Genomic DNA, 27,754 nt, shown 5'->3' with positions numbered 1-27,754 from the left:
TGTAAGCGACCTATAGTTACTGATACTGACTGGGAAACTGTTGCAGCCCATGTGACTATTGCTCACCAGCTGAGAACTGTTCCTGTGAAAGTAAGTCAAGTTTGACTTCCCACATGTTGGTGGTTCCACAGGCAAAGTGGTCAGCAGTGCCACGGTGGCATATAAGAACCACACTTGACTCCACACATCCCACTTTATACATTTTTGTGTGTTACTACAAAATTAACTAAACAACTCAAAGTAAAATTTGAGAAACAACGAGAAAGAAGTAAACATTGCAGGATTTCTAATAAATAATTGAAGTTCAAAAAAAAATTTGGAAAAGCAGACCATTTATGGTAATTTCAGAAAAAAAGGAACAGGTAAGAAAGGGAAAGGGAAATGCCAAATTCTAACTGCGATAAAATTTACGCATTCCCTTCCATAGCACAAGACTATTAACTTGAACAATTGAGAGCTAATATTACTTTCCAGCTCATGTTTACACATAACAGCTACAAATCTAAGACTGGACACAGACTTGATACATTAAACATACACTGGTTCTTTGCTAGTGTCACTGCCACTGTCATCAGAAGAGTATCTGCGCGCTGATACATAGCTGTTTCCACCGTCATCAAAAAACCTTCTAAATGTGAACTCATAGAATGCATGCTCAGGGTGTCGGCCCTGTCTGGGTGGTACTGGCTCACTCGCAACAGGAGCAGCTTCTTCATCACTGCTCATTCTCTCTGATTCATCAACTGGATCAAAGTTGGATATGTCTGTTGGGGAGGAGATCTGTGGACGGTATGGTGCTTGTATGCGACGCACACCAAAGCCCCAGTCCACATTAGCAAAGAAAGGGTGTTGTTTAATTTCTTCAATTCCATTTGCCCCAAGCCTTCTGTCTGGACTTGTGCAGAGCTTCAAGATCAAGTCTCTGGCCTCCCAGCTAAGGGACTGCCTGGGGACATGCAGTGTTGCTTCCCAGTTGATGACCTAAACACACACAAAAAATTATCACCATTACTAATTAGTACAAACAAAAGAGTCCACAAAGTGGGGTATTCTCCAACTTGTAAGGAAACTATATGGGGGGAACTACAGGGGAGTTTATATGTAAGCATTAATAAATAATTGGTAATGAGCTGAGAAGGAATAGCTGTGATGATATAATATAGTTTAAGACAGAAATAATGATGATATGGAACAACAAAGAAAAATAACATGGAACTTGGGTAATGAACAAGGCACAGATCCAAGCTGGGAAGGGGCGGGGAGGGGGTGGAGAGCTGACCAGCTGACAAGATACATCAGTATGGTCCAGAGAGAATTTTGACTACCACTCAGGGACAGTCAGCCTATCCCATCGCAATGGCCAAACTTTGCTACCACTGAAAGAAAGATCTGAAAATTTAAAGTAGTGTTTCCTTACCTTGAGTTGAGTGTCTGCAGGTGTGGAGGCAAGAAATGGTGGGTGTCCAACAAGCATCTCATACATTATCACTCCCACAGACCACCAATCACAAAGCTGTGTGTAACCACTCCTTTGCAATACCTCTGGCGCGATGTAGTTGGGTGTGCCCACTAAGGAATGGGCAAGACTTCTCATGTGCTTACGAAAGTGCCGCTTTTCCAGTGGCTTCATTTCTAATAGTGACTTCTGTATCAGATGATCATTCCACTCAGGAGGAAGATCCCATGGGAGCATGCCATACTCCATACTTGGCTGTCTGTCATGACCATCCTTCTCGTAATATTTGCTGTCGTGTGTCCAGCGAAAACCCGTGCAAAGACCAAAGTCAGTGAGTTTGATGTGACCATCTTTGTCAATCAACACATTGTCAGGTTTGATATCACGATGAACAAATCCCATTCGGTGCACCGACTCAATCGCTAGCACAAGTTCGGCAATGTAAAATCTTGCCAGATCCTCAGGAAAGATTTCAAATTTAATCAAAAGGCTCATCAAGTCTCCACCTGGAATGTAGTCCATCACAAAATACAAGAATTTTGCATCTTGAAATGAGTAATACAACTTAACAACCCATTCATTGTCCGCCTCTGCAAGAATGTCTCTTTCAGCTTTAACGTGAGCTACCTGGTTGCGTTTCAGGACCTCAGTCTTCCGTAGGATTTTCATGGCATACAACATGTTTGTGTCTACTTTTCTGACGAGCCAAACTTCTCCAAATGCACCAGTTCCAATTTTGTTTATTTTCTCAAACATTGTTATATCCATTTTTGATCTCTTTAAGCGGTTATAGTTGGTCTCTTTCTGCACTAGGATTTGTCGCATTTGGTTCCTAGCATCCTGAGAAAGTCCAACTTTTTGCATTTCCTCTTCTAACTGGAAGCGTCTCTTCTGTCTTTCCTCTGTGTCCTTCATTAAATTTTCAAAGTGTTGTTCAAAGTAAAATTTTGTCGCTGCTGGAGAACATTTCTTTAGTTTTGAGTTTTTGTCTCTGAATTGTTTATATCGTTGTTCTGGAGTGAGCATTTCCATATCAGACTCCGACATTTGGTCATCATCTTCCATTGTTGGTAGTCTGTTCTCCTGACCATCCATGGTTGGAATTGGAGGTCGTTTACGAGAATTAGGTGAGTCAAGACGGTAAACAACAGTCCCAGTTGGATTTGTTACCTTTGTTGGACCCTCTATTGTGAATGATGAGTCTGACAATGGCGACGGAGGCCCACTGTCATTATGTGAACTAGACCATGGCATTTCATCACTGATGGATCCAGAGTTTGATGATGTTTCTGTGTTCCAGGAGTGCCTCCACTGTTCTGGAGCTGGGGGAGGAACTGGTGATCTTGATGAAACACGCGGGATATGATTCTGCCAATTACTGGTGGTCTCTGACATGCTAACATCTGAACATGGGAATGGTCTTCTTGGTACAGGAGCATACGCAGGTGGAGGATGAAGTGTTGGGTCAAATGACTGTACAAAGTGCGGCACTGGAGCCTGAGATGTACTTGGTACAGGAGAGTGACATAACACATCACCACTGTGTGATCCTTGAACAACACTGGGGCGTTGAGGTGAGGTTTGACAAAATTGTCCTTGATTTGATGATTGGATGCTTCCAGATGAACTTGGTGGAAAATTAGTTTGAACAAGTATGTTGAAGGACATGGCATTTGCCCCACTGGACGATACATTTGCACATGTTGCTCCCATTCTCCCCCCTTGAAAGTTCTCGCTACCAGAATTACTTCCAGTTAAAGTAAGGTTTGCAGTTACATGAAATTGTGGTGGTGGAGGATTTCCAACAGCACTGTTAACATGTTGAGTTTGATTTTGACTGATTCCTTGAACTGGTTTCGGACCAGATACAGTCACTGGTTTCCATCCGAGTTGCATGTTTGGACCAGTTCGCTCCACATATCTTTGCTGAGGAGGCACTGGCATGTGAGCGCCTTGCCAAGGTTGTGGTGCAACCAATGCGGGGTTCCTTTGGACATGCCATTCAGCCCTTGTGGCCTCTGATGAAGATGCCCTTCCACTGGCCTGTCCACTGAAACTTGTAACTGTACTCTTAGGAGGATGTACCATTGGCACTGCACTTTCCATGGCTATCATGGGGGACTCAGCTCGCTTAGGACTGTTCAGTGATTCTTCTGAGCCCTTCCATGACATGCGATGGACTGCAGCATTATAAGGAGGAGGGAGTTGTGTGCGATTATTATTTGAAGCATTTGAGCCAAAATTTACTCTGTTGTAGCCTTGTGCTGTTGCCAACTGTGTAATGATGTCTAATGATTCCTCCAAAGGCCTGTTAGAAGTCAGTCTTATGGCTTCAGTGGCTGTCTCCTGAAATAAGAGATCACATTGGACTGTCAGATTTATGACATGTAACATTTCGAAATGTAATTAACCCAGAAAAACAGAAATAGAAAACATGTGTTTTACAATATAGCACGGATTTCAATCAACTGGTCAACATAAAAGATTTTCCGGGATTTCAAAAATGTCTCGTAATTTGATATTCAATCATCATATTTTGGCAGCTATTTTTAAGCTGAAGCATATCAAATGGGTACTCAAGTAATGAAAACTCAGGGCTTCGAGCTCCTTCCCTCCTGTTCATTTAAGCACAGTGCTGGTTTTACAGCCGGAGACAAGAAAGAAAGCTAAATTTTAGAAACTTTCGATTTGAAACGCATGATCATTCACTTGTGTCCGTTCTCACGTGCACTTATCCGCGTGACTGAAAGGAAGGCATGAAATTAACGACGGCTATTCAAAGCAACAAAATAAAAGCCAGAAATCGAAAAGAATCTACAGGAGCCAGCCCTTTGACCCGAGTTTCCGGGCAAACTACATTCAAACTTTGAAGCAAAGTTACAACTTGGCACAGAGTTGAAATGCTTGAGATAATGCGAGGCAGCGGTGTTGAAATATAACGCGAATCCACCGGCGGCAAAAAAACACACGAGACAGCAGATGCGATCGAGGAGATCAGCTTTAAATGAAACTATATTTGCCCGCAAACATGATGACATCTGTTGCAAATCGAGCGATGGCAGGAAAAGCGACGTAATGAGGAACAAAAGAAATCCCTCTTGTGTATTTTATGGAGATGTAAATATACGACATCCATGTACGGTATGAATTTATCGTTGTAAACCCGTTGACGAATCGGCGTGAACAATTTGCGGCGAAGCCATAATACATATGCATCAAAAAATGAAACATTAAGAACATAAGAATCCCATGACCTAATAGCAAAGAAAAGCGTATTAAATTGAAAGTGCAGTTTCCATGATACATACCTCATCGAAGCCCAGAGCCTTGAGTGTACTAAAAAACTGTTTGTTGATTGACTCTCCGCTTTCGGAGCAGGAGGAATAGCCAGACTCTGTAGTCTCGAAGGGTTTTAAACTGCTCCTAATCTCAGCCAAAGCTTTCGCATGACTTATCCGGCGGTTTGGATTCTGTGCCAAGGGTCTGGTTGCGTTCGGTTCTCCAACGGTAACCGAATTGGACCCGGCTGAAGTCGCCGGTTGTTGTGAAATCCTAGTTGCCTCTGGTCGCTGCTGCTCAGGTTGCCTTTTTAGGTGCCTCAAACTTTGTTTAATGTCTCGCAGCATTTGCTGACTGTTGCCAACAAACGCGATTTTCCTGGCTGGTTCTCCTTCCCGTTCCGCCATTTTAGTCGGAGTTTATGTATGTGTCAATGTTTTCTTTGTGATCGCAGATTTGAGAAGCGTTGAATTCAAGTCGAACCACAATAAAGCTCTGTGTGAATGGCCTTATCTCGACAGATCCCAAAATAAAGTCTTGCAAGAGCCCGACCCTTCAGCGATGAAATTATCTCCGTTGATACGCCAGCTCAAGATTCTCAAATTCCATTGTTGAATAAGTGAGAATTCAGTTTCACGTTGTCCACCTCTAACCGGGAATATTGACGTTGAATCGTAATTTGGGCTCCCAGACGTTCTCTTGTCTGTGATGACTGCGCTAGAATAAAATATCGACACAACGAAGCTTGAGCGGAGATGAAACTAGTCTGTTAAAGATGAGAAGACTTGCTCACGCAATTGGATATTTGACATTCCACAAAAGACATCAAGGTATCGACTCACTCGGGAGTTATTACGACCCAAAATAACACTTCCGATCCGCGAGTGTAGAATTCGGAGAATCTTCAACAATATTTTCCCTCCGAGCTAAATCGCTTGGGTTCTCTCTGGCCCTGCACGATTTCCAAAACCTGTAGGAAACATAGAAATTGTTGAGAAGCCGTGATAAGGGACAGACAGATTAGCTTGCCAAATTTATTGTTTGCCGTGCGAAAGAATTAGAAAATGACATAGTCCACCCCTTTAGGACATAAAATTAACTTAATTGACACATAGCGATCGTGCCAGGCTGAAGCGTTGTGTGATTGGTTGAAGGTTACTATAGAAACTTGACTGGGTCCGCAGACTTCATAAATATTGGTGTCAAATGATGCCGTTTAATTTTTAGCATTTTTTCCCTGCATTTTCGGCAAATTAATCCGAACGCCTGTTTGAGTTCCCGCGTTGGTTTCCCCTAATTTATGACTATTTTTTTGGTCGCGTTTTGCAAATTAATCAGTTTACCACAAGGATGCAACAACCCTCAAGAGAATATGCCAGACAAAACCGCGAATATGCAGTGTAATAGCGCGACATACCACGACATTCCAATATTATGAATAACATCGTAAATTTATTCACGAAATGTTGTTTGACTGTCTTTCGGAAGTGGAGTACAAAAGCGGCTCTTTAAAGTGACCCTCCTCACTACAGTAATTTAAAACTTTGTTGAATTACAAATCAACAGTTAAAACAAGACTGATTGCTTTTTCAAGTCATTTTTTCTGAGGGCAATAGGAAGTCTGAATTCCCTAGGAAACACGTCTTGCGAATGGCGAGAGCTTTCCGCATTGATTTGAGTGAGTTCGACAAATTACGGAAACGTACAAGTTTCTGTAGCTCTCTCGCTTCCGGCAATGTGCTACGGGAATTGAGGATTAAACTTGGTTTAAAACCTGTCTTTGACGATACTGATGCTACTTAAGGCAGTGAACTAACACTACATGTTACTAAGAGATAGGGTTTGCGGAAGGAAAGTGAAAATTGCCTCGCAAACTTAAGAAATGATTTCGCGCTGTGATGCCACACATGGAGATCAAACGATAAATAACAATGCTCGCCAGTCACGCGAGCACAAATTAAAAAAACCACGTGTGAAAAGCTGAACACAGCCATTGGAAAATTATGCGTCTCACTCTTCTTGTAACTGTTCTTTTTTACACTAAAGCTGCATTCACTGTACAACTATTTAAGAATTTTTTAAGACACGAATTTGGGGAAGATATCTCGAAAGCCGTTACCCGCGTCGCGTGCACACCGCGCGCGTTCTTCTCACGCCGAATTTACCTGTCTTGTCGTTCTCACTAGTTTGGTTATGAATAAAAAACAGAGAGACGATAATCGATAAAGCTGAGTAGTTTTTACCTGAGCTGGATAAGAAGATTTTCTCGTGGCGTGCGTTTGATCCAATTTTCCTCTACGCACCAGCACTGCTGTGAGATGAATGAAGTGTTTTCTAAAACATTTGTTCACGCTTCACGAAATCTTACGAAAACCTGTGGTTACTTGTATATACGCAAAACGTCCATATTAAGTACAGATCCGGCTCGACAGGAAGTCGGTATTGTCGTTGTGAAGGTGTGGAGCGTATTCTTACTCCTAACATTACATTGATTACGCGTAGGCGATTCGCCGGAGAGACTTTACGTCCCTACTCATCAACATATACAAAATCGACTCAACTGCTTAAAGTTGTTTTGAAAGGAAATTAAGCTGTATTGACGTCAAAGACTGCCGTAAAGAAACACAAAGAAGTACCGTTTAACTATGTGATAACGTTGCTACACAAATCAATGTCGATCAATGTTGATTTAGGTGTTTTCAGGGCGTTTTACATTGACGTCACACTTGAGGGCGCGAGACAAGTGAACAATACTTGTTACAAAGCAAAATATATGCTTGCTCAGACGATTTGCTTGATTGGATTAAAGTCAAAAGTGCTGCTTATTATTTACGGTAAAGCTGCGACGGAATACAAGAACTGGACCTCAGCATTTAAACACTGGACAACCCGAGAAAAGAAATGCTTCCATTCGAATCCTTTTACGATAACTTTGGAGGCACACTGAAAACTGGCCGTTTTACATTTACATGACAAAAAAAAAATCTTGTCTGTTTTGTGTAACATTTCAGTAACAATAACACATCAAGTGTGATTACTGACCCGAGCGAAAGAGTGGCATCAAACACATTAGAATAAAAACATAACTTAACATCTATTTTGACGTTGACAGATAACCATCACCTTGTGATTGGCATACCCAGGCATGGTTGATTTAAGCCTTTTTAGCCTATTAAAGCTCGACGCATTTATTTGTCCTTGTTGGGTCTTAAAATCTGGTGATACTTCGAGACAATGTATCGAGGCTTTGCACTTTTGTTCTTCGGGTGCAAATTGTTTAATTTGATCTCTGTCTTTGTCCCGTTTATTACTGATCATACCGTGTATACGGCAATTTTGAATAGAAAGTTCCAGGCTCTCACATATTTATCTTGCTAGATAATAGATTGCTGTCTATATCCATCACAATCTGATAGCCTAGAATGGAACAGTTCATCTATTTTTGAGACGAATCTTCCCGTAGAAGAGTTTTGCAATCGGTAATTTAAAATATAACTGCGAACCGATCAGGTTTGTGAAATTCAGGTCACATGGGTTGGTCTGGGGTGGGTGTGACTGAGGCGCGCGCGCTTAAGAACAAATGCTATTTATAGTCACCATTTATATACCGCGACATGTGACTGAATGGGAAGGTCCAATTTAGGAAACAAACCATGACGCCCATTCATAGGAGAGAGTAAAAATAGATCGCAACAAATGGCGCTCGCTTCAGGCTCTGAAATCAACTTACTTACTCAATGTGCCATGGGCGGTTTTCATAAAAAAAATATTTTAGTTGTGTATTTAAATTTGCATGAATCGAAACGTCCACTCTGCCGAGATTGGAAACGTCGCCCTCATAAATTAACGCGAATCAAGGGCCCACCGGCTCGAAACCGTTCACATTTCGTGAATTAATTCTTCTCCTTTCTAGTGAACTCGCTTTAATACGATTCTTTGAGTAACAACTAAAAAATACCCTACATTTCAAGAAGAAAACAAAACCAGTTCTCTGTGGAGCTAGATATAAAACATTTGTGTTTGGAAACACTCGCCAGCGGTCCGAGTTGTTTTGCCCGTTATTTCACCAATATACAAGATATTTAAGAGTTTGTCGTATCATTTACGTTTTCACATACCCTATATATACATGCAAAACCTGAGCATAACTTCCACTTAATTATCAGCCCGAAAACTATCTCTGAAAAAGGTGAGGTCACGAAAAAAAGGTCTAAACCAGTAGTTCGTGAAATGGAACCGAACCGACTGTTAGTAATTCTTGAAATTAGACTGTTTGGGAAGTCAGTTACAATATCCTACGCTCAACGACAACTTATGGTGAAAGATGCTTATTGTTCTTGCGGTCCAAGTATCAGAGGTAAATATTATTTTTAAAGGTCTTCTGGGCCCAAAGTCCAAAGGTAAATGCGAAGGAATGAATTTAAAGTGGCGCGTTCATGACACCACAATTGCTTTAAACCTCTCCACATGTCGACAGTAATCTGCAAGTATTCAAAATATTGGACGGTCTCTTAACTTATAACCCCGCGGGCAGGTTTTTAACAAAGCTGAATGCGCGTTATTGCCCGACCGAAATCAACCTATATGTTGCGCTTTGAAGTAGTTCTATAATTGGAAAGGAACTTTTTCAAACTATCTTTAGGAATTTCAAAATCAAAATGAAATGAGTAAACTCGACACTGCATTTCTGTCTGCAGTTTTGTCATGCTTCACCGAAAACTTAAGAGCATGTTGAAACATTTGTCACTCAAAATTCGGAAAAAATTCCCTTACGTCTGTCTGAGGATTCTGTAGACAACAGTCAATCAAGCTCTCAGTGCAGAAATGCTTCAAAGAAGATGCGAAAAATTTGAGGCATCTGTTTGTAGGAACAACTGTTTCACACGAGACCTAGTCTTGTGACTTTACAGAGTTTAAGTGACGATTAAGAGCCTTTTACACAAGGTGGCAATCGCTTTTTCACTTCAATTTATTAACTTCTTTAATCGATGCCTAACCAGGTCATAGGATATTTAATTGTGCAGTTATAGAGTACGAAAAGTGAATCAACCCACGAAAGACACCAGCTGAGCAGTAAATTCTCTTAAGAGAAATTATAAGAAATACATGATTAATAACAATGAGAAAATAAGTGTTGATTTTGAGAACAGAATAAGAGATAATCGTTTGAACATTGCGCTTAATTTATAGCAAGGATTCATCCACCTTCCTTCTTTGTAGACTCTCTTTAATTAGCTTTGTTTTTGTTTTGTTTTTATAAAACAATTGTATTGACTTTAAATTCTTCCAAGTAAGATCAGCACAAACAAAATTCATAACGAAGGTGCAAATGTACAAGTTATCATGCAGTACTAGAGTAAAACACTGCTATTTCGAACTCTGAGAGGAAAAGAAAAATAGTTCGCGATAGCGGGGATTCGAAATAACATGGTCAGCGTTAAATAATACGTATTAAATTAATATGTAATCAACATGATGCAATGTATTTTTCTACTGACCAAGAGTAGGATGACAACACCACTGGATGAAGTTCGTTACAAGACAAGATTTTAAAAAGTGCAATGAAAAGCCTATAGTAGTTTTCCACCTATGTTCTAAGGTGGTCTGACGTAATGATGATATTTATTTTTGAACTACACCAATGGTCACGGAATTTGATATGATAACGGGGTTGATTTTAGGCCAAGGACAACAGAAATCAGTTCGAAATTGCCGAAATTTCGAAGTGATCGATAGTAAATGACTAAAAACGCAGTGGCAAATCCAAAGGAAATAGTGTGGAAGTTCTAAATAGTAATCGGGAATTCGAAATAACCAAGTTTGAAATAATCAATTGCACTTAGAGCTACTGGTTACATGCTAACCTTAGGTAGAAGTTCTCTTTCCACGGCGATTGCCTTGCTTGCTAATCTAAGTATTCGTTGTTGTAGTAAGACGAGATAAGACAAACCCGGCCAACATTCCACTCTCAGGTGCTGATTGACTAATCGTGTTGTTTACCATATACGCTTTTAATTCAGTTCCAATCGGCCAGACGTGTATAGACATTGCGAAAAGGCTGTCGAAAGGCAATCGTCTATAGCTGATTGCTCAGATAAGCGCTAAATTCACTTTATTGTCAGGTGTTAAAAGAAAAGGCCTGTTCATTTTATTTCCAGAAAAGGAAGAGTGAACAACAACTAGTTGTCACAGGAAAATTAATAAATCCACGTTTTAAAGAGGTCAGTTCAGGATCATTAAAAATGTGAAAAATAAAACTTGCTGACTGGCTGATTCGACTATTACGACCAAAGAGAAGTTAGCTTGATATAGTACTGGTTTGACAAGAGAGGCCGGCGAGGGATATTGTTTTTTTTTTTGCAAACTGATACGGGACAAAGTTTATATAAAGGCGCATAACATCGCAAACACGCTAGGCAAAATAGTAATAAAATACCAATATGTCTGCATGCAACTATCTGATAAGCCAAGGAGATAATTCTTTAAACATTTTTTTCAATCAATGAGAATTTCTTTCGTCTTTAATTGACGTCATTTACCTCTCAAGTCTCTCAAGGCAGTCTGTTCTTGTCACATACCTGTAGTTCAATCAACGTAAGCTTCAAAAAGAATCCCATCAAAAAAAACATCTCTTTGGAGTTCCTTGACGTCAATCATTTTTCTTTGACATCAATCAGCCAACAACAGGAATTGTAGTAGTAATTGTGCTGTCTGTGCGATTAGCAATTTGCCATGGGCAAGAAATAGCCAATGAAACGAAAGAAAATCAGTTGCTTCGATATTGGACAGTAAATGAATACTAGTTAGTGAATGGTTGACGACATGCAATTGAGTTGATCTGAGTTGGCTCACTGCTCATAGACATCGTGGGCAAGTTCACCTAGTGTACTATAAAATAGTTTTTAATAGACAACGCGAAGAATGACAGTCCAAAACGTACAATTATAGGTATCTTTATAAGCCCACAATTTTCTCTGTCAGGACCATCAAGCAATCAATATCATGCTCTTATCAACAAATACCGTTATGAAAGATAAATAAACTAATCTGGCAGATGCGCCGATTTGCAAAAGAACACGGTGAGCTGATTCTTATAACGAACATTACATGTGGCGTTCTGTCACTAAAGTGTCCCATGCGGTGTATCACGGTGTACCACTCAAAAGCACTATACTAAACCAGACTAACTGGGACTGATCTGTTGTGGCTCGTGAGATATCTTACTGATCTTCCTGTCTTCTTGACCTAAGTCTGTAAATTGGCCGTTCATGTGATTACGAACGTGAAGCAACGCACGATTAACCGTGTAGGGTATTATTTGAAGAAATATACCTTGAAGAAAAACCGAGAATTGGTCATGTTTATATCTAAAGTGACCGACCTAGCAGATTTCAAGAAAGAGAAATATATACTGCGGGCATCCAACTTGCAAGATTGATATTGATTGATTCAAACTCCCCGGGGGGGGGGAGGGGGGGTTACTTCCAGAAAAGTTGGATTGGGGTGTGCAGCCCGCTTCCCAAAACCCTTATCCCCTTTATGTCCAAAATCTGCATTTTTTCCTACCCTATTTATGACCTGACCAAAAATTCCATAGCATATTGGTGTCCGTTGCAGCTGACACAGTTGGCCTAAACATAAGTTATGAAGGGCTTTTGTTGACGGTCTTATTGATAATGATGAAAAAGTAGCTTCTTCTAAGAAACACACCCAATTCAAGACCAGTGTTCAAAAACCATACCCTATTTATAGCCAACATGGCCAAAATCGACACCCTATTTATGACCAAAACGGCTGAAAGTCCCTACCTTTTGGGGCCGCACATACCTATATAACCCATATAAGGGAGTGCCCCCCCCCCCGGTTCAAACTGTACCTCTTTGAATCTTACTAATATTGTGAAGTGAATATGCGAGTCAGTTAAGGCAATGATAAAGACAGTTTCACAAAATATCACAAAATACTTTTCAACTGCTGTGTCAGCTATTAAAACAAGACTTGATTAGTATTTGAGAAGATGACGAAGAAGCAGGGAAAATAGAACAAACTACGTTAGGTATTCAGAAGAGGAAAATAACCGAGACAGATTCATTCAACGGATGCCCAGGACTAAAGAGGTTGCGATTTGAAACTGAGCTGCAGAGTAGGGTAACACGGAAAAATGGCAGAACATGCCTACATTTTAAAAGCAAACAGATTCCCACAACAGTACCTTTAAGAATTTTGAGTTTTCCACACTGCGAACGTTGACTGGAATATCCAATTTGGGAATATTCACCCTTCACATTGAATGCTCAACATCTGCTTTCAAGGAAGTATTTGATATTAAACGTGGAAACAGAAGAATGCGTATTCCAAAGCTATTGAACGCTTGTGTTTATTTGTAGATTAACAAAGGCAATTCCTGTTTTTATTTAAGTCACGTAAAGAGATTGCACTTGTTGACCTTTTGAATCGGAGTTTTCTTTGACATGCACTGTCACGAAAAGGTTTATGATCTGCGAAAATATCAAGTCGTCTCAAACTAAAAATATCACGTACTCAGGTACCTTTTTTGTTTAACCGTGCGATAGTTTACTCAAGCAAAAGCGTAAAACGGTTCTCAGTCTAGATTTACTGAATGTTGTGCATGCGATGAAGAATAACTCTTAAAATTTGTCACATTCCGCTAGATAAAAATAAACATCTGTATCTCCGAAGTGCTATTAAGGGCACACCGGGAGATAAGCAAAACCGCGGCCTTGTGTCTTTTCGATCTTTGATCGAGGACCAGAGAAGTTTGCACGGTGGAAAAACAGTTGGAAAAATTCCTTAAATTTCTCGTCAGTGAAATTCTTTATGAGTTTGTTTAAGTATCATGTAGAGTGACCGTGCATGAATTCATTCATTCGTGCAAGATTTTCGATTTCCAGTCTCGCTAACGTAACACAAGTAAGAATGTCTACAGCGTGCTATCTTGTCTGTCATCGAGATGTAAACCCAGTTTACCGGTTTAAGCACGTGCGCGATATGCACTGTACAAACACAGACTGGAAGGTACTGTGTCAAAATACAGTCACGTACTGAATGGCCAGCCGGCCATACTAGGGAGGGGGTGGGGAGGGTGGGGCGGTGGTGAAGGGGAAGAGGTAGGTATAAGAGTTTATGCAAACACAAGGAAAACCAAATACCAACTGAATAAACTGATCGGAAAAATGCTCATATCCTTGTACCATGAGGTCTTCTAGTTTTTCTTACTGATACCCGTATATGCATTTTGGTTTGATTTTACGAATAAGTTTGCCTCGTGTTGTCTTTTAGGAGCGTTTTCTTCAACTTTGAATGCGTAGATCATTTATTGTAACTGAACCTTTCTACAAAATTCGATCTTTTCTGAATTAGCCCCGAGGGCTTCAAGTCTGGATTATTTTTTCTTCAAGATACATCAATTAATGTCACCACTGGTCAATAACGTTTTTATTAATGACCTCTCCACTATGACCAATCATTATCATAAGTAGGAATGTCGTTGTGTTGTTGCTGTCGGGCCCACGGCTATAACATGTCTTATTCCTATGTGGTACTAGTAGATGCCAGTCTAGCAAACCTTGATGGCAACAGGGGCGTTCAAACCTCGGAATTGCGTAGCAGACATGTCCCACGCAAGTGTCTGTACTGGAGATGCCCGATCAGAATACCTAGTATCTTCAAAACGGAGTAAACTGGGACATATCAGTAACTAAGAGAACTGATATCTGTTTGCTGTAAAACTCTTCCATGGACAACGCTCTCGTACTTAATTGAACATAATTGTCTAAAAGTCTCCTTCAATCGAAGTTTCTTAACTTTTTTTGTAGAATGGAATGCCATTGAAAACATTCCCAAGCTACCTTGCGTGAAAACGCGGCTAAATTTGTCGTGGTATTTGTATAACTTAAAAACAGACACTTGGGTCTTGCACGGATATTCAGATAAGTGAGATAACAATAGAACTGAACTTGAACTTGGGCTATTAAAGCAAATAGTTACATCTAACCAAATTGTTCTGTTTTCCGGTTTTTTGAAGGAATCACTGTGAAACTGACAAAAAGATGAATGGGTCATGAATGGTTTCGTTAAACGAATGTTCTCGAACTAGATTATTTTGTATGTTTGTAGTCCTTGTGTCAGAATGTGTCTAAATGAACTCTTCTTCTGAGAGCTCCTGTCAATCAGCTCAAAACCGCCGGGCTGTGACTGCAATGAGAAAGTATTTCCTCAATTTTGACAATTTTATCCAATCACTGAACTTAATAAACTCAAACTAGAGAGCTGATCACTTACTCAAAAAGTACAAGATCATAAGCGCAAACTGACATCAGAGAGAATCTAAAACAGTCCCACCGGCTTTTATTTCAACACTGAGACTTTTGACTGTAAAAATGGTCCAATTTTACTGGCCTCGGTATCGTTAACTCATCATACTCATTTCCTAATAAGTTTCTCGTCTGTTATTTGTCAAATCATTCTTCTAGAAAACCACTGAACTGTTATTTGTCGGCACTCTCCGGCTTTTGTTAACAGAGGGCAGACCGAATTTAAAATAACATGACTGTAAGCAGAACGTTAAAAAGAAAAAGAAAAAGAATTGAAAGCGCCGAAGATCACCGAATGATCGACGAAAAGAGTAAACAACTGGGCGAATTATGTCAGAGTTTGTCACTTTTTGCCTGTAAAGAGCTGACTTCAAGTTGATACATGGCTTTTAAAAAATGTTTCACTTGCCTTAGTGTCGACGCAGCCCAACCGTTTCTTCAGAGACTGCACTGATACTTCTGTTCGGTATTTCAAGTCTATTGAAACCTGCTATTTTCGTTTAGCTCTACCTAGAATTCAAAGTCATTCTTTCAGCGGCTTTCACAAGACTTTCAGGAACGCAGACTGAGTGTGCAACTCCTTGAGTGGTTTTCCTGTTTGGAATTCAAATTGTTTGCTTACTTCTTGTGGCCTGTCCTAAACAATATACGCCCAGAGGCCTTAGAATTAGAACAACGTGATTATAACCAGCATAGTGAGCTCTCCTGTGAAGATCCAGAAAGTAGGCTAATTTCGATTTATTAAAATTCTAACTTGGCTCCGAGGCTTGGCGCAATAAAACAAAAGAAAACGCATAAACAGAGCTCATATATTACTCACTCCGATAAAGTTAGAAAACCGATTGCCTTTCGGTCTTTCCTAAAAGTGGCTTCAAGTGACTGATCATGATCTACCACTTATTAGATAATATCATTAGATAGTCACCAAGTGGGTGTTATCATATTTCCCCTGATGTATCCCTAAATTCTCAACATTAGCATAAACGATAATTATACCGGTTAGTAAGGAGAATTAATATTTCAGTCAAACTTGGGCTTGTGAATGGTTTGACAAACCACACTATCTTTGGCTGTATCTTCAGGTAAGTAGAGGGCATTTTTACTGATGCATGTGGTAGTGAAAATGCAACCTGGCATGATTAATTTTTCGTGAAGAACAGTTTCATTTGTATCGCTTTCCCAATATTTTAGCCTGAATTTCATTTGCCTATATGGAGCAAGCAATTAGACGAGGTGGATAAAATTACGTCGTGACTGACAAAAAAAACCAAATTCTCCATAGAAAAATTCAGAAAAATGCACGAAAAGCATCGTTAGATTATTAAAAAGATCTTGGAATCAACAAACGCCCAGACAGACTTACCTGTAACTGAGGGATATGGCTGCACGATATCTAAGCGTGGCTTCAGAGTGCACGTATTCGTTTTATATTTCAGGGCTGGAAAGCAACAGTATTATAACAACCCTGCAGCTGAGAAGTATTACACAGCCGTAAAATGAGTTGAAATACACCTGGTACTCCTGGCCGTCGGCGTCACTCTTTTACGCAATTTGTGGTGAAGGTTTCAAAATTCCTTCAATCTTTTCACATCACAAACGTCACACTTGAGCAGTTTGTGCACGGTTTTGAATGAAATTCTTTCTAATTCGGAAATGCCGTGAGCTGTTTTCAAGATGAACGTGATGGGTTGTTTTGACAGCCTAAAACCATCAACAATTACTCCGGCGATCAATTAAATTCGAATTTGGAGAGATTTTACAGCTTTGTCCAAGACAAGGCACAATGCAAAACAACTGCGGTCAAAGAGAATCTTTCACAATGTAAAGAATTTCTCGAAAATTGAGGCAATGACATAAATTCTCTGTTCTTATCCAATAAACCTTTCCGTACAAGAAATGAGTCAACAACATTCTTTTAATTTTTTTCAACTCTTATGCCTGTAACCTACGTAACCTTTTTCTGTTAGGACGGTCATAATTACCTAGCGCACAAGAAAAACAGGAAAAAACAAGTCGGTTGCTTTTCTGTGCAAGGCGTGTATTTTCAGCCTGATTCGACAGGCCCGCATGTTTTGCTCGTTCGAAGAAACCGCCTTGCATTTCTCCGTAAAAACCTTGGAGTACCCAAAACTCCCCTTGGACAAGGAATTTCTACTTTGACTTCTTAGATCACATGTAAATAAATAAGTTTAAATGCACGCAAAGAAAGCCTCACGCTGCTGAAAGTTTTTGCACTGTATGGTATGTCTACTTTTGCCATAAAATACATAACATCGTGTCACTCGTCGACTCTTACGTCCGTAGAAGAATTTGACTTCAAGTCAGCTGGTTTTGTTGCCAAATGTTTACTTTTTTCCGTTTATCAAAATAAATATGCGGACGAGAAATGCAACAACAGCCAAAAAAAAAAATACGAATTCATTTCTTGTAGACATTTGACGTATCAGGCGTTCACGGCGACATGTTCTGATACTCCAATATTCTCACAATGATGGATTGCTGTAAATACTGCTAGATAACATTTCTAAGTTAAAATATGAAATCGCTCCCAAAGTACACCGAACACAATAAACGAACATAAACAATTTCACGAATTCTTGAATTTCCCTTGCATTGTGAACATAATGGCATTGCATGGGTCCGTCGTTTAGGCCACCTTTCGTGTCATTGGCTGTCTTAGTGGGCGGGGGCTTTTGAGGTTACTGAAGCTGAGTAAAATCGTAAATTAAAATGTGTGTCTTTTAAGAACTGTCTGACGGTGGCTGTTAAATCTGTCTGACGTCCACTTTGGTTTTTACGATAAAGTGTCAACCGTACATTTCCTTTTGCAAGAAAATATCTTTTTTATAACTTTCAAAGCGCGGACTGTTTTAAGCCGATTTTTCTTGTGCGTCGTAGGAGCAGATAGACTCAGTCAAATGGTCTAGGTTTTGAAAGAATTTGTTTTCAAGTCAGGAATTATTTTTTGTCCTAATATGATCAAGTTTCGAGGAATGTTTGGCTGAGGATTAAAGGCAATAAACATGCTCGTTCACTTAATCTTCTTGAGATTTAAACCTATATTATAATCTTATTTTGGTTTTAGCCTGTATCAATATATCTTATTAACGTCATTGACGTTTATCAGCCTGTACCTTGTTTTCATTAAGTTTCGTTTATGGATCATACTTGAAATTTTTCACTTGTTTCTGTGATGTAGAGAGTGTTGTAATGTCTTTAGTTTTAGGCGAGTATACATGTAATATGACATTAAGAATTTAAAAAGTTAGTGGCAATAGGTCTTTCGGTTTCAAGATTGAAATATAAATTCCTCTTTCTAATCTCTATCATTTCCTTCTAATTTAGCTCTGAGAACATGGAGAAACATAAAGCCGGATGATATTTCGTACCTGATTACTTTCTGGCAAGGCCTTATGCGTCCGATGGCGCGATGAGGACCGATGATGATGATTACTTTCTCAGTCAGTTCTTTAGTCGTAGATCACGGCTGTCTGATTCCACGCACTGTAGGAATGAACTCTATCTCGGACTGACTTGGCCCGCAAACGAAGCTTGCTCTTGTAAAGTTAATTTTCACGCATTACATTCTTTTGGATTTAACGTCATTTCGTAAAAATTTAAATCCGATATTGGTCGAAACCGCAAAGTGTTGGTGTCAGAAGAGATTTCTGTACCTTTGAATGAAATGACAACTTCTAGTATTGGCATGCAAGTATAGAGAAACAATCAAAAAATGAAAAGACAAATTTTGACTGATATTATGAACTGAGAAAGGAATGTTCATACAGGTATTCTTAAAACTGATTTCGCTCGATATTGAAAAGTTTTGTAAAAAAGTCGGAATGCCTGTTTATGTTGTATGTCACTTAATGCATAACGGAAATTCTTTTTGTTTTAGTGTGATATAGTGTGATGAAGCTAAAATCAAGACGTCAAAGTAGTAACAGACGAAAATAACATTTTTAGTTTGATAACGTGATCAAGCGACAAATATAGCACCTAACACTCAGGGTCTTAAAATAACTGAGGAGAATTTGCTACCTACTTTTGTAATTACATCTGCAAATGGTTAGACGTTCAAGTCTTCTTGTATAAGAACTATAAACCATAGCCTCCGTATCCTGCATCTTCGGTGTTACATGGTTAGCAGGGGACGTTTAAGAACCCGCACATTCAGTATCGCAAAGAATAGGGCACGGAGTTCTCAGTGTTGTGGTCTGGCTTTGTCACAAGGGTTGGTGCTTCACATAGGGTTCACCTCATTGCACCTTACCCCCTTGCCGGACAGCCGGAATGGTCCAAGAAAAATGGCTATGTCTATGTCTACGACATTTTTATTATATATTTATTTTATTATATATTTTTAAGGTTTTTTACCCCCCCCCCCCCACCCTGCTTTTTATTTATTATTTTTTTTATTTAATGTCTTGCAGTGATGGGAGCATGCCTCCCTTTGCAAGACCCCATAATGTAGATGTAGATGCAGAACAAAAACTGCAGGTTAATTTAGCAGGGAATGGGGGTAGAGTGAGATATTAGCGCTCTCCTTTTTCAGCTACGTACTCTTTGAAACTGAAATTAACTTTTTTGGACCTTCCGCAAGAAAACTAAAACTAAACGAATAATATGCTAAGTCTCTCACGAAAATCTTCAGAATTGTTGTGAACTATATGCAAGTTCTTTGTGATAATAAAATGATTTTATTCAAAATAAATCGTTAATTTAATCGTCTAACCTTGTCAAATACTTCAGAGGAAGGAGAGATCATTTTCGAAGATAAGTAGAAATTTTTCTACGGAAATAAAATGTAAAAATGATTACATAGGAAGAAGTACCGTTATAAATAAAGGTTCCCAAAACGAAACTGAAAGCTTAGTGCCGGGCAAGAGACTATATCATAATCTCTTGTGCCGGGTTAATGGAAGTCGTCATGTCTAATTTTAGTACGGGGCTGGTTGCAAATTAAAGCTTAGCCGGGTTTTTTCAACCAAACCGCTTGTGCGCCCTTCCTCGTTTGCGTTTGACCTCTTGAAAATCATATATTTAGCACTAGTACTTATCTATCAATATTTATCTATCCAACATTACCGCTATATCAGCGATATCCTTCTGGTTCTAACAAAGCCAACGAAACGTTTGGGACTTTTAAAACCTTACTCCCTCGACTTGGCAAAGCGAGATGGAAGGGCAATGCTTGAAACGTTTGCTACATGACTTGGTTTATTATTATTATTTTCCTTTTATTTGACTTATTACACTTATTACCTCCCTCTACAGTTCCCCAAAATCTCACACATATAAACAAACGCGATCTTGACAAGTACCTGAGACTTTGACACTGGCGGTATAAATAGACGTTACAAAATCATGATGGGGCATCTATAATATTATTTGTAAAGTTCGCTTTCATTTTACCTTACCGTTCAGGGCTTGGAAGGGAAACCCCCGCGCATTGTTTGAAATACTTTCCGGATTACTAAATAGTCCTAAAGAGCCATTCTGTTATTAGTGTAAATCAGTTGTAAATTTTCGTGAGCGACTTCATTTTTAACAGACTCGTTCCCAGTTCTCCATGCCGTTTTATGCGCCGGTGACATTCTTAGTCAGCGGGTGTAACCACATGTTGTCATAGCGATCTGTTCGCACTCGCAAAACAGCAGTAGATATTTGACTTCTTAGCCAAAAGGAAACTTTAGAATCATGACGGCAAACGACAGTATGTTCCCTAGCAATTTATTTTTGCGACTTCACCATTTTATATGTGATTAAGAGAGTTTTGTACTTCTCTCGTAGATCGAAGAGCAGTGGCGTTTGGAACAACTCTCGACCGCGAACTCTTGCCGCTCAAAGTTCCGGCAAACCGCTTCGGCAATGAACTTGGCTTACGAGGCGCTCCAAATCGCGGCCCGGGGTGTTATGACAATGCTGAGGTAACGAACATTATTGATTATTGCAAAGCTGTTTCTACCTTGCATTGCAAACATTGACCAGATATGAAAAATGAGTGGAATTATTCGTCAGCTGCAACTTTCGATCGATAGAACGCGTGATACCTATCTGTGTACTTCATGAGCAACGTTTGGCTTGGTAAAAGTTATTCCAAGATTTTCCAAGGATAAAACCTTATATGCTGAAAAGTCAAGGTACATCTCTTTCTTTCTTCGAACAGCGCACTGAATGATTGTTTCCGATTTCTAGATCAATGCATGTAATATTTTGTGAATGTTTTCCTGTTGGGAGTATTGAGCGCGTTCTAGTAGAGATGAAATGTCCTTTTCGGTTGTTCAGCGAGTCGACTTGATGAAGTTGAGATTTATCACAGATTTTTATTTTATTGTCTCAACAGGTCAGTGGGTTTATTTATGAACTTGAACGTCGACCCGTATGCAGAAGAGGGTACTCAGTAGGGGCTCGAACTGCTCCAAGATTCCCTAAACCAGCTCATGTAAGTTTGTGGATTTCCTTTGTGCCATTAAAAAGTCAGAACACACTATGTCCTGCCAGGTGGAACTGTTTTACTTTGAGGAAAATTTACCAGTGTCTTGCCTCTGTAGCTGAGACCGACTGCTGCTTCTGCGTTCTTGTCATGGGATGATTCCCTGTGACCACACTATGCTTAAACACTAAGCCACATATCTTAATATCAACTTTAATTATTTAAGTTGATCAGGGTACGTGCACCTGTCACTGTAAATCCCCCCCCCCTGTCCCCCCCACTGCCACGCTGAGGAAACATGGGGCATTAGCCCCAGAGAAAAACCAAACAAGGATAATGCCACATATACAGGGGACATATTTTCTGGTCTAGCCCCTACCAAATGAGGGTAACGACCCACATACTGGGGACAGACTTCAGAAGTGTACCTAAATTTTCCTGCAGGAAACGCACAGCCATTCTCCCTCTGGTGCATTTTTATCAATCCCTGCACATGCATGAAAAATGGTACCACTTCATGCTGCAATTTACGCTGTCTCATCCTATCATGTTTTCATGATTATTTGGCCGTCCACAGGGACAAAGGACATCATCTCCTGAATCATCATTTGATTCTGCAAAAATGTACTAATCCCCCACCCCTCAAGGAAGGCAAAGGACGAAAATGAATCAATCCCCACCCCCTTGGGCAAGGCAGAGAGTCAAAGCCCCCACAAAGCCCCACCCATGCCCCATGTTGCCCCAGGGTGGGGGTGGGGGTTTACAGTGACGATGCGTAACCACAGTAGAAACTATGCGAAGCTGACACTTTGAGTGTGAGCCTGTTTTCAAATCAAAGTGAAGGGCTTAAATGCTCAAAACATCAGTTTCACATACTCGCCATGGCAGTGAATTCATCTTTATCAACTATTATAAGCTGTAAGCTGATAAATAGCTTATACTAAACGTTTCACTTGCCTGCTGATGTTTTTAGTGCAGAGTGCCCTATTGGGATGGTTTAGGGGGCTGCTTTTCGGTCAGGCACTAAGTCACTAACACAATATGGTGTAAACTTTAATGTTTGTTTAATTAATTAATTTAAATTAATTAATTAGCGTAGTGGTAAGGGGGTGGGGTACCTCTGGTTACCACGTAAAACCTATCATACTTACGTTAGTTCTATGCTAACATCACAAACCCATATATGTTTTTGCAAATCTCTTGCAATCCTAGGGGTGCTATTCTCGTTGAAACGCTCCTCAGTTGTATTAATCAATAGCATTGTATTTTAGTTTGATATGAATAAGAACGAACTATTCCTAGACTGGACGTGACTATTTGATAATTAGATTAGTTCTTGTTTTTCTGTGAACTGAAAATTTGCATTTGGAGTAAAACAAAGTCATTTGTCTTCGATTTTTCATGAGATATTTAGCTTTATTCCATTTATTTCCAGCAGTAAGTAAAAAAATACATATCTTTCTTATATTGTTGAGGAAACAAGGGTATCACGTTGCATAGCTCGGCGAGGAAAACAAAAGTATTAAGTTACATATGTTGGAGTGAAAAGTAAAATTGTCATATTTGCCACTTCTGCATATTATTGAACTTAAAATGATTGAAACTCAAAACATCACAATAAAATTCAAAGCCGTCTTGACAAACGGTAATTGTCAGTTATTTTTGGACCATGAAAGAAAATATAAACATGAAACTTACACAATGCTAAGATTCCTTCTTATCAAGTTTTTGTCCACTCACTTTCTGCAAGGGGAAAAGGCCTAGTTGACTACCAAGGGAGAGAACAGCATGTGACTACTGTATCAGAGCCGTAAATTGCACTCTGCACTATCTGAGATTGTCTCACTAGTTGGAAAATGATAACTCACCTGACCTAATCCCTAGAGAGACACTGTGAGAGTAATGTCTTGCCCAAGAACACAACACAGTGATGTTGACCAGGGCTTGAACCCAGACCGTGTGATCCAGAGTCCAGGAGTTTATTAAGCAAGGGTTTTTAATTTATCATTTTTGACAGACATGCCTTACCATTATATCCTAAGTTTATTTTATCTCTGTGAATGCTCAGGGGTTTAAATTACAACTTTTTGACTGACTATTTGAAAACTGTTTTTAAATTGTTTCCTAGATGGATGTTCCAGGACCACCGACTCATCAAGAGATCATTAGCAAACCCATTCACTTTGATGAAGCATTCAAGTCATTTAATGTGGGAGCAACAAGATTCCCAGTGATTAACAAGGTAACCTATGCAAAGAAAGTTTGGTTTTGTGGTGAATTAAAATCTGAAAGGATATAATTTAGCATTGGGGGTAAACATGGAACACATAGAGAGTATTGATGCCAGCTGCATGACTGTATGAACCGTAAATTAAAGTTTGATCTACTTTTCTGTACATTCAAGGGCAAAAATTGGTCAAAATCCTTTCTTTAAAATATATAATGAATATCATCACAGAACTTTATGTACTCAAGTAGTTGTGAAATGAAAGCCTAAAAAAATTGGATTTTAACCCACGACTTCTGCAATAATGGTGCAGTGCTCTGCCAATTGAGTTATTTACCCCAGTGGGAGCTGGTCAGGTTGTGAGTTTATAATAAACCCATAGATTGAGGACAGAAGCATATCACCTCAACGAGGTGATATGCTTCTGTTGAGGAGTATGCAATTGAATATGTGAAAGATGATATATAATTGTTCAACTGCAAAAAAAGATGTAAAGACATGAATGGTCATTGCAGTTACGTACACAACTTAAGCGGCTGTGAAAATAAAGCCTGAAAAACATAATTTTCATTCCAGGCTTTACTTCTGAGTTGCTTAAGTTTGGTTCATATGCTGAACTTTTCCTCTGACAGTAGAAATTAGTAAGTAAATACTGATGAATGAAATAATTTGTAAGCAGTGTTACAAGGATTGTGTCATACTCAACTAATATTAATTTTGATTTGTCTTTGTACTTTTTCCCTTTTCAGGACCAAAGTCACCCTGGGTAAGGACACTTTGTGTCTTATTTCATGTACATGTAGTTTGTAGTGTGGCGCACTTTACTGTTAGTTATTACTGTATTTTGTTTATTATGTCACTGTAAAAATTACTTCACCGTGGCTGGCAGAGAGGGCCAATTTATAAATTACCAACACATGTACATTCATAATTTTCCCAGTCATATTAATAAATGAGTAGTTTTATGAAAGCTTGTCCAGTTAAGGAGTGATATATTGAAAACTTTTTCAAACTGGACTCGCCTACAGACGTGTGCAATTGTGAGAGCAATTTTTCAAATATCACTCGTAGTGTAAATCCTCATTAATTGCACTCACACTTATACAATTACCTATGCTAAGTAGTAGACAATTTTGGTTGCATCAGAAAGATGAAGAAAAAATTGCTATTAAGGTTGAATAATGATTTATTACATGTTTCTACACAGGCCGGGAGCTTACGAGTTTGATGCTAAAAGAGATAGAAAAGTGAAGTTTCATGGCTCATTTGGTGGACCGCAGACACTGATAACATCAGTTACAATCAAGTGTAATGACTTTGGAGAACCTGACATCGTAAGTATAAGCTTGATTGTTGAGTTAACAGGTCCCAGGTTATTGCATTTTTTTTGGGGGGGGGGGGGGGGGAGGTGGGGGGCAGGAAACTGGAATTGCTCAAGGAAAACTGTGACGTACCATTAAAATCTTGTTTTGTTCTGTTTTTAGACGCCGGATAGTACATGTGCCTGTTGTAATTGATCATGATTTACTTGAAAATTTGTTTCCCTTCTCTAGAGTGATTTCACAATAAACATACATTCAATTTAAAATAGTATTAACCTAATTTTCTTGTTCAATAAACCTGATCTACATGTAACTAATGGAGTGTGAGGGCCGTACAGGGGAATATTGGCCTGAGGTTGTGACATTAGAGATCGAGTGTAGTGAGATCCGTACAAAAACCAGCGAGGACCAATATTCCCCAGCACTGCTTTAGCAAGTGAGGTTAGAAAGTAGTTTATTATAATTATGGTACAGAGAATACATTGCTTAAGTATGGCAAAATCCTGACAGATAATCCATACTCACGGTAATGATGCAGAAAGTATATGCAGCACGGATGCACAGATATGCACTACTCAGTGGAATAACCTTAAAACTGTTGTGGTCTGTTCGTGTGGTTGTCAAATTGTGCCACTTTGTATTGACTGTAATTTTTTACTGTCTGAATTGCAGTGTAATTCTTGCAAGAGTCCTCCTGTTGGAGATTACTTTGAATACAAAAAAGTTCATTTTTGTCGGAAATGTTACAATCACCATTTATCAACAGGACAGAAATACACAAAGAGGTAAGAGTTGCACCCTTGCTCACCCTGACTGTGAGGCAAACATCTCGATGTAGAGCAGTTTTCACTGGAGTAAACCAAGACCAAAGTAATATTACTCTGGCCAATCCCAAAGGCCAAAAATTATGTGGTGAGACATTGAAACTGAAAGAAAATACATGTATAGCTGAAACTGTGTGCAAGTGTGCCATGATTGGCTTAGATCTGATATCTGATGAGCTGAGAAAGTGACTGGATTTTTTAATGACTAAGTGTAGTACATCATGTACTGCACTTGTGAATTACTTTCAACCCTGATGAAGACTGTTCAATGTATGCTCAGTGCGAAATTATTATATAATAATGCCAAACTATTCTTGCATTTTCATTAGTTCTTACTTATGATCTATTAAAGAACAGATGCATATATGATGTCATTACCATTTTTTTATTTCTTTATTTTATAATTTACAGATAGATTCCTTGTTGCTGTGCATCTGTTCAGTTAAATAGATCACAGAAGATGACACTTTGACATCATCTGTGATCTGTTACTGAACAGATGCATGGCAATATGGAATGTAGTTGTTAATTTGACACAAAAGAATGAACAGTACGTGAAGAAAGGTCTGTTCCCTAAGACCTGGTACAGTCATTATTTATTATATGTCTGCACGCATTGCAGGCCTATTATGCTGGCTTATTCTTTTCTCATAATAGGTAATTTCTTAAATTTTTTGCTACAGTTATCTCCAATCATTTTACAAAGTCAGAGACTGCTCAAACATTCATAACCATGAGGGAACAAATGCAAGATTAATGGTAAGAAAAAAACTGGTACCTTGAAAGAGAATATGATCACTGCAAAAGTCTTTTATGTATGTAGTATTGTAAGTTATGTATTTTATCGTACTATTAAAACAAATAAAATGTCTAAAAAAGTCTTTTATGGGGTCTTAAAATTTGCATGATTGTGCTAGGGATCCCCTAGGGATTTCCTAGGGATTCCCCCAGGGATTTCCTAGGGATTCCCTAGGGATCCACACTGGCTTTGAATCAGTTATATGCCACTGAACAAACCTTATCAGCCCCCATTTTACTAAATCCCACCTTAAAAAAACGTTTGAAAAAATCATCTGGTGCATTTTTCCTCTGAAATTTCTGTTGAGATTTTTCAATCACTAAAACTAGTTTTTAGTTTGTAGAGTAAATCTTGGGTCACCTCTTAGTTATGCAGCATTCTAAAATATATTTATCCTGTAGAGCTTTTGACTTTTTGACAAAAAGTGAACGCGGTATAATTGCTTAACCCTTCAACAAATGCTGAAGCTTGAAAGAGAAAACAGCAAATAAATTATTATTTAAAATAGAACACAGAAGTGTAATTAGTTAAAAATGAAATAATAAGTGAAATAAGTGAAATAATAAGTGTTATAATTAGTTGCAAGCGATTGAAAAATGAAATCTGAAACTAGCCAGCAACAAACAAGCATTTCTAATTGTGTTCACAAAACTTTCACCTCAACAGCTGAAAACAGAACGGGACCTCAAGAAACAAAGGTTTAGAGAGGCTTACATGAGCTTGTACTTCTAACCACTCAGGGCTGTGTCTTCTGACCGGATCGTGTATAAAGTACAAGATGAAGTGAAATTCCTTTCACCCAAAGAATTTTAGTGTAAATATGTAAATGACATTCTGGAACACTTATTTATGTAATAACACTATACAAGATTGTGTACCGTATTTTTGGTAGTGATTAGTTAGATAAGTTGCGGCGGTGATGTTTATGTTTGTCTTGTAAGCAGCCAGATATCTCCAGTGGTAAGAATACCACTAACAAGACTCGCCCGGGCTCCCTCCACTTAACTAGTAGAACTTGCATTTAAATAAAATAGCGGTTATATTGTCATTGTAAAACAGCAAATTGACAGAGAAAAA

The 27,754-nt window shown here is 39.0% G+C and overlaps 2 protein-coding genes across 4 annotated transcripts; one reads left to right on the top strand and one right to left on the bottom strand.

Annotated features, from left to right (window-relative positions):
- Positions 1–432: 432 nt before the first annotated feature.
- LOC145480621 (serine/threonine-protein kinase LATS1-like) lies at positions 433–13,188 on the bottom strand. 2 transcript variants are annotated; one of them, XM_081458895.1, is made up of 4 exons: positions 12,948–13,188; positions 4,765–5,705; positions 1,418–3,802; positions 433–981 (listed from the first exon to the last, which is right to left on the bottom strand). In XM_081458895.1, exons 2-4 carry the CDS (start codon positions 5,140–5,142, stop codon positions 529–531), a joined length of 3,216 nt encoding a protein of 1,071 aa, XP_081315021.1. In that variant the 5' UTR covers positions 5,143–5,705; positions 12,948–13,188; the 3' UTR covers positions 433–528. The 2 variants fall into 2 exon arrangements, with proteins under 2 accessions (XP_081315021.1, XP_081315022.1); XM_081458896.1 differs by lacking the exon at positions 12,948–13,188 and adding an exon at positions 6,979–8,779.
- Positions 13,189–19,866: 6,678 nt separating this feature from the next.
- On the top strand, positions 19,867–27,735 carry LOC145480620 (ciliary microtubule-associated protein 3-like). 2 transcript variants are annotated; one of them, XM_081458893.1, is made up of 9 exons: positions 19,867–20,785; positions 20,863–20,999; positions 21,416–21,514; positions 23,634–23,747; positions 24,482–24,498; positions 24,940–25,066; positions 25,727–25,839; positions 26,562–26,637; positions 27,344–27,735. In XM_081458893.1, exons 1-9 carry the CDS (start codon positions 20,770–20,772, stop codon positions 27,407–27,409), a joined length of 765 nt encoding a protein of 254 aa, XP_081315019.1. In that variant the 5' UTR covers positions 19,867–20,769; the 3' UTR covers positions 27,410–27,735. The 2 variants fall into 2 exon arrangements, with proteins under 2 accessions (XP_081315019.1, XP_081315020.1); XM_081458894.1 differs by having other exon boundaries at positions 19,868–20,789; positions 20,870–20,999.
- The last annotated feature ends 19 nt before the right edge of the window (positions 27,736–27,754 follow it).

Source organism: Orbicella franksi, chromosome 3, assembly GCF_964199315.1.
Source record: "Orbicella franksi chromosome 3, jaOrbFran1.1, whole genome shotgun sequence".
NCBI lineage: Eukaryota > Metazoa > Cnidaria > Anthozoa > Scleractinia > Merulinidae > Orbicella > Orbicella franksi.
This window is presented reverse-complemented; position numbering and strand designations above follow the sequence as displayed.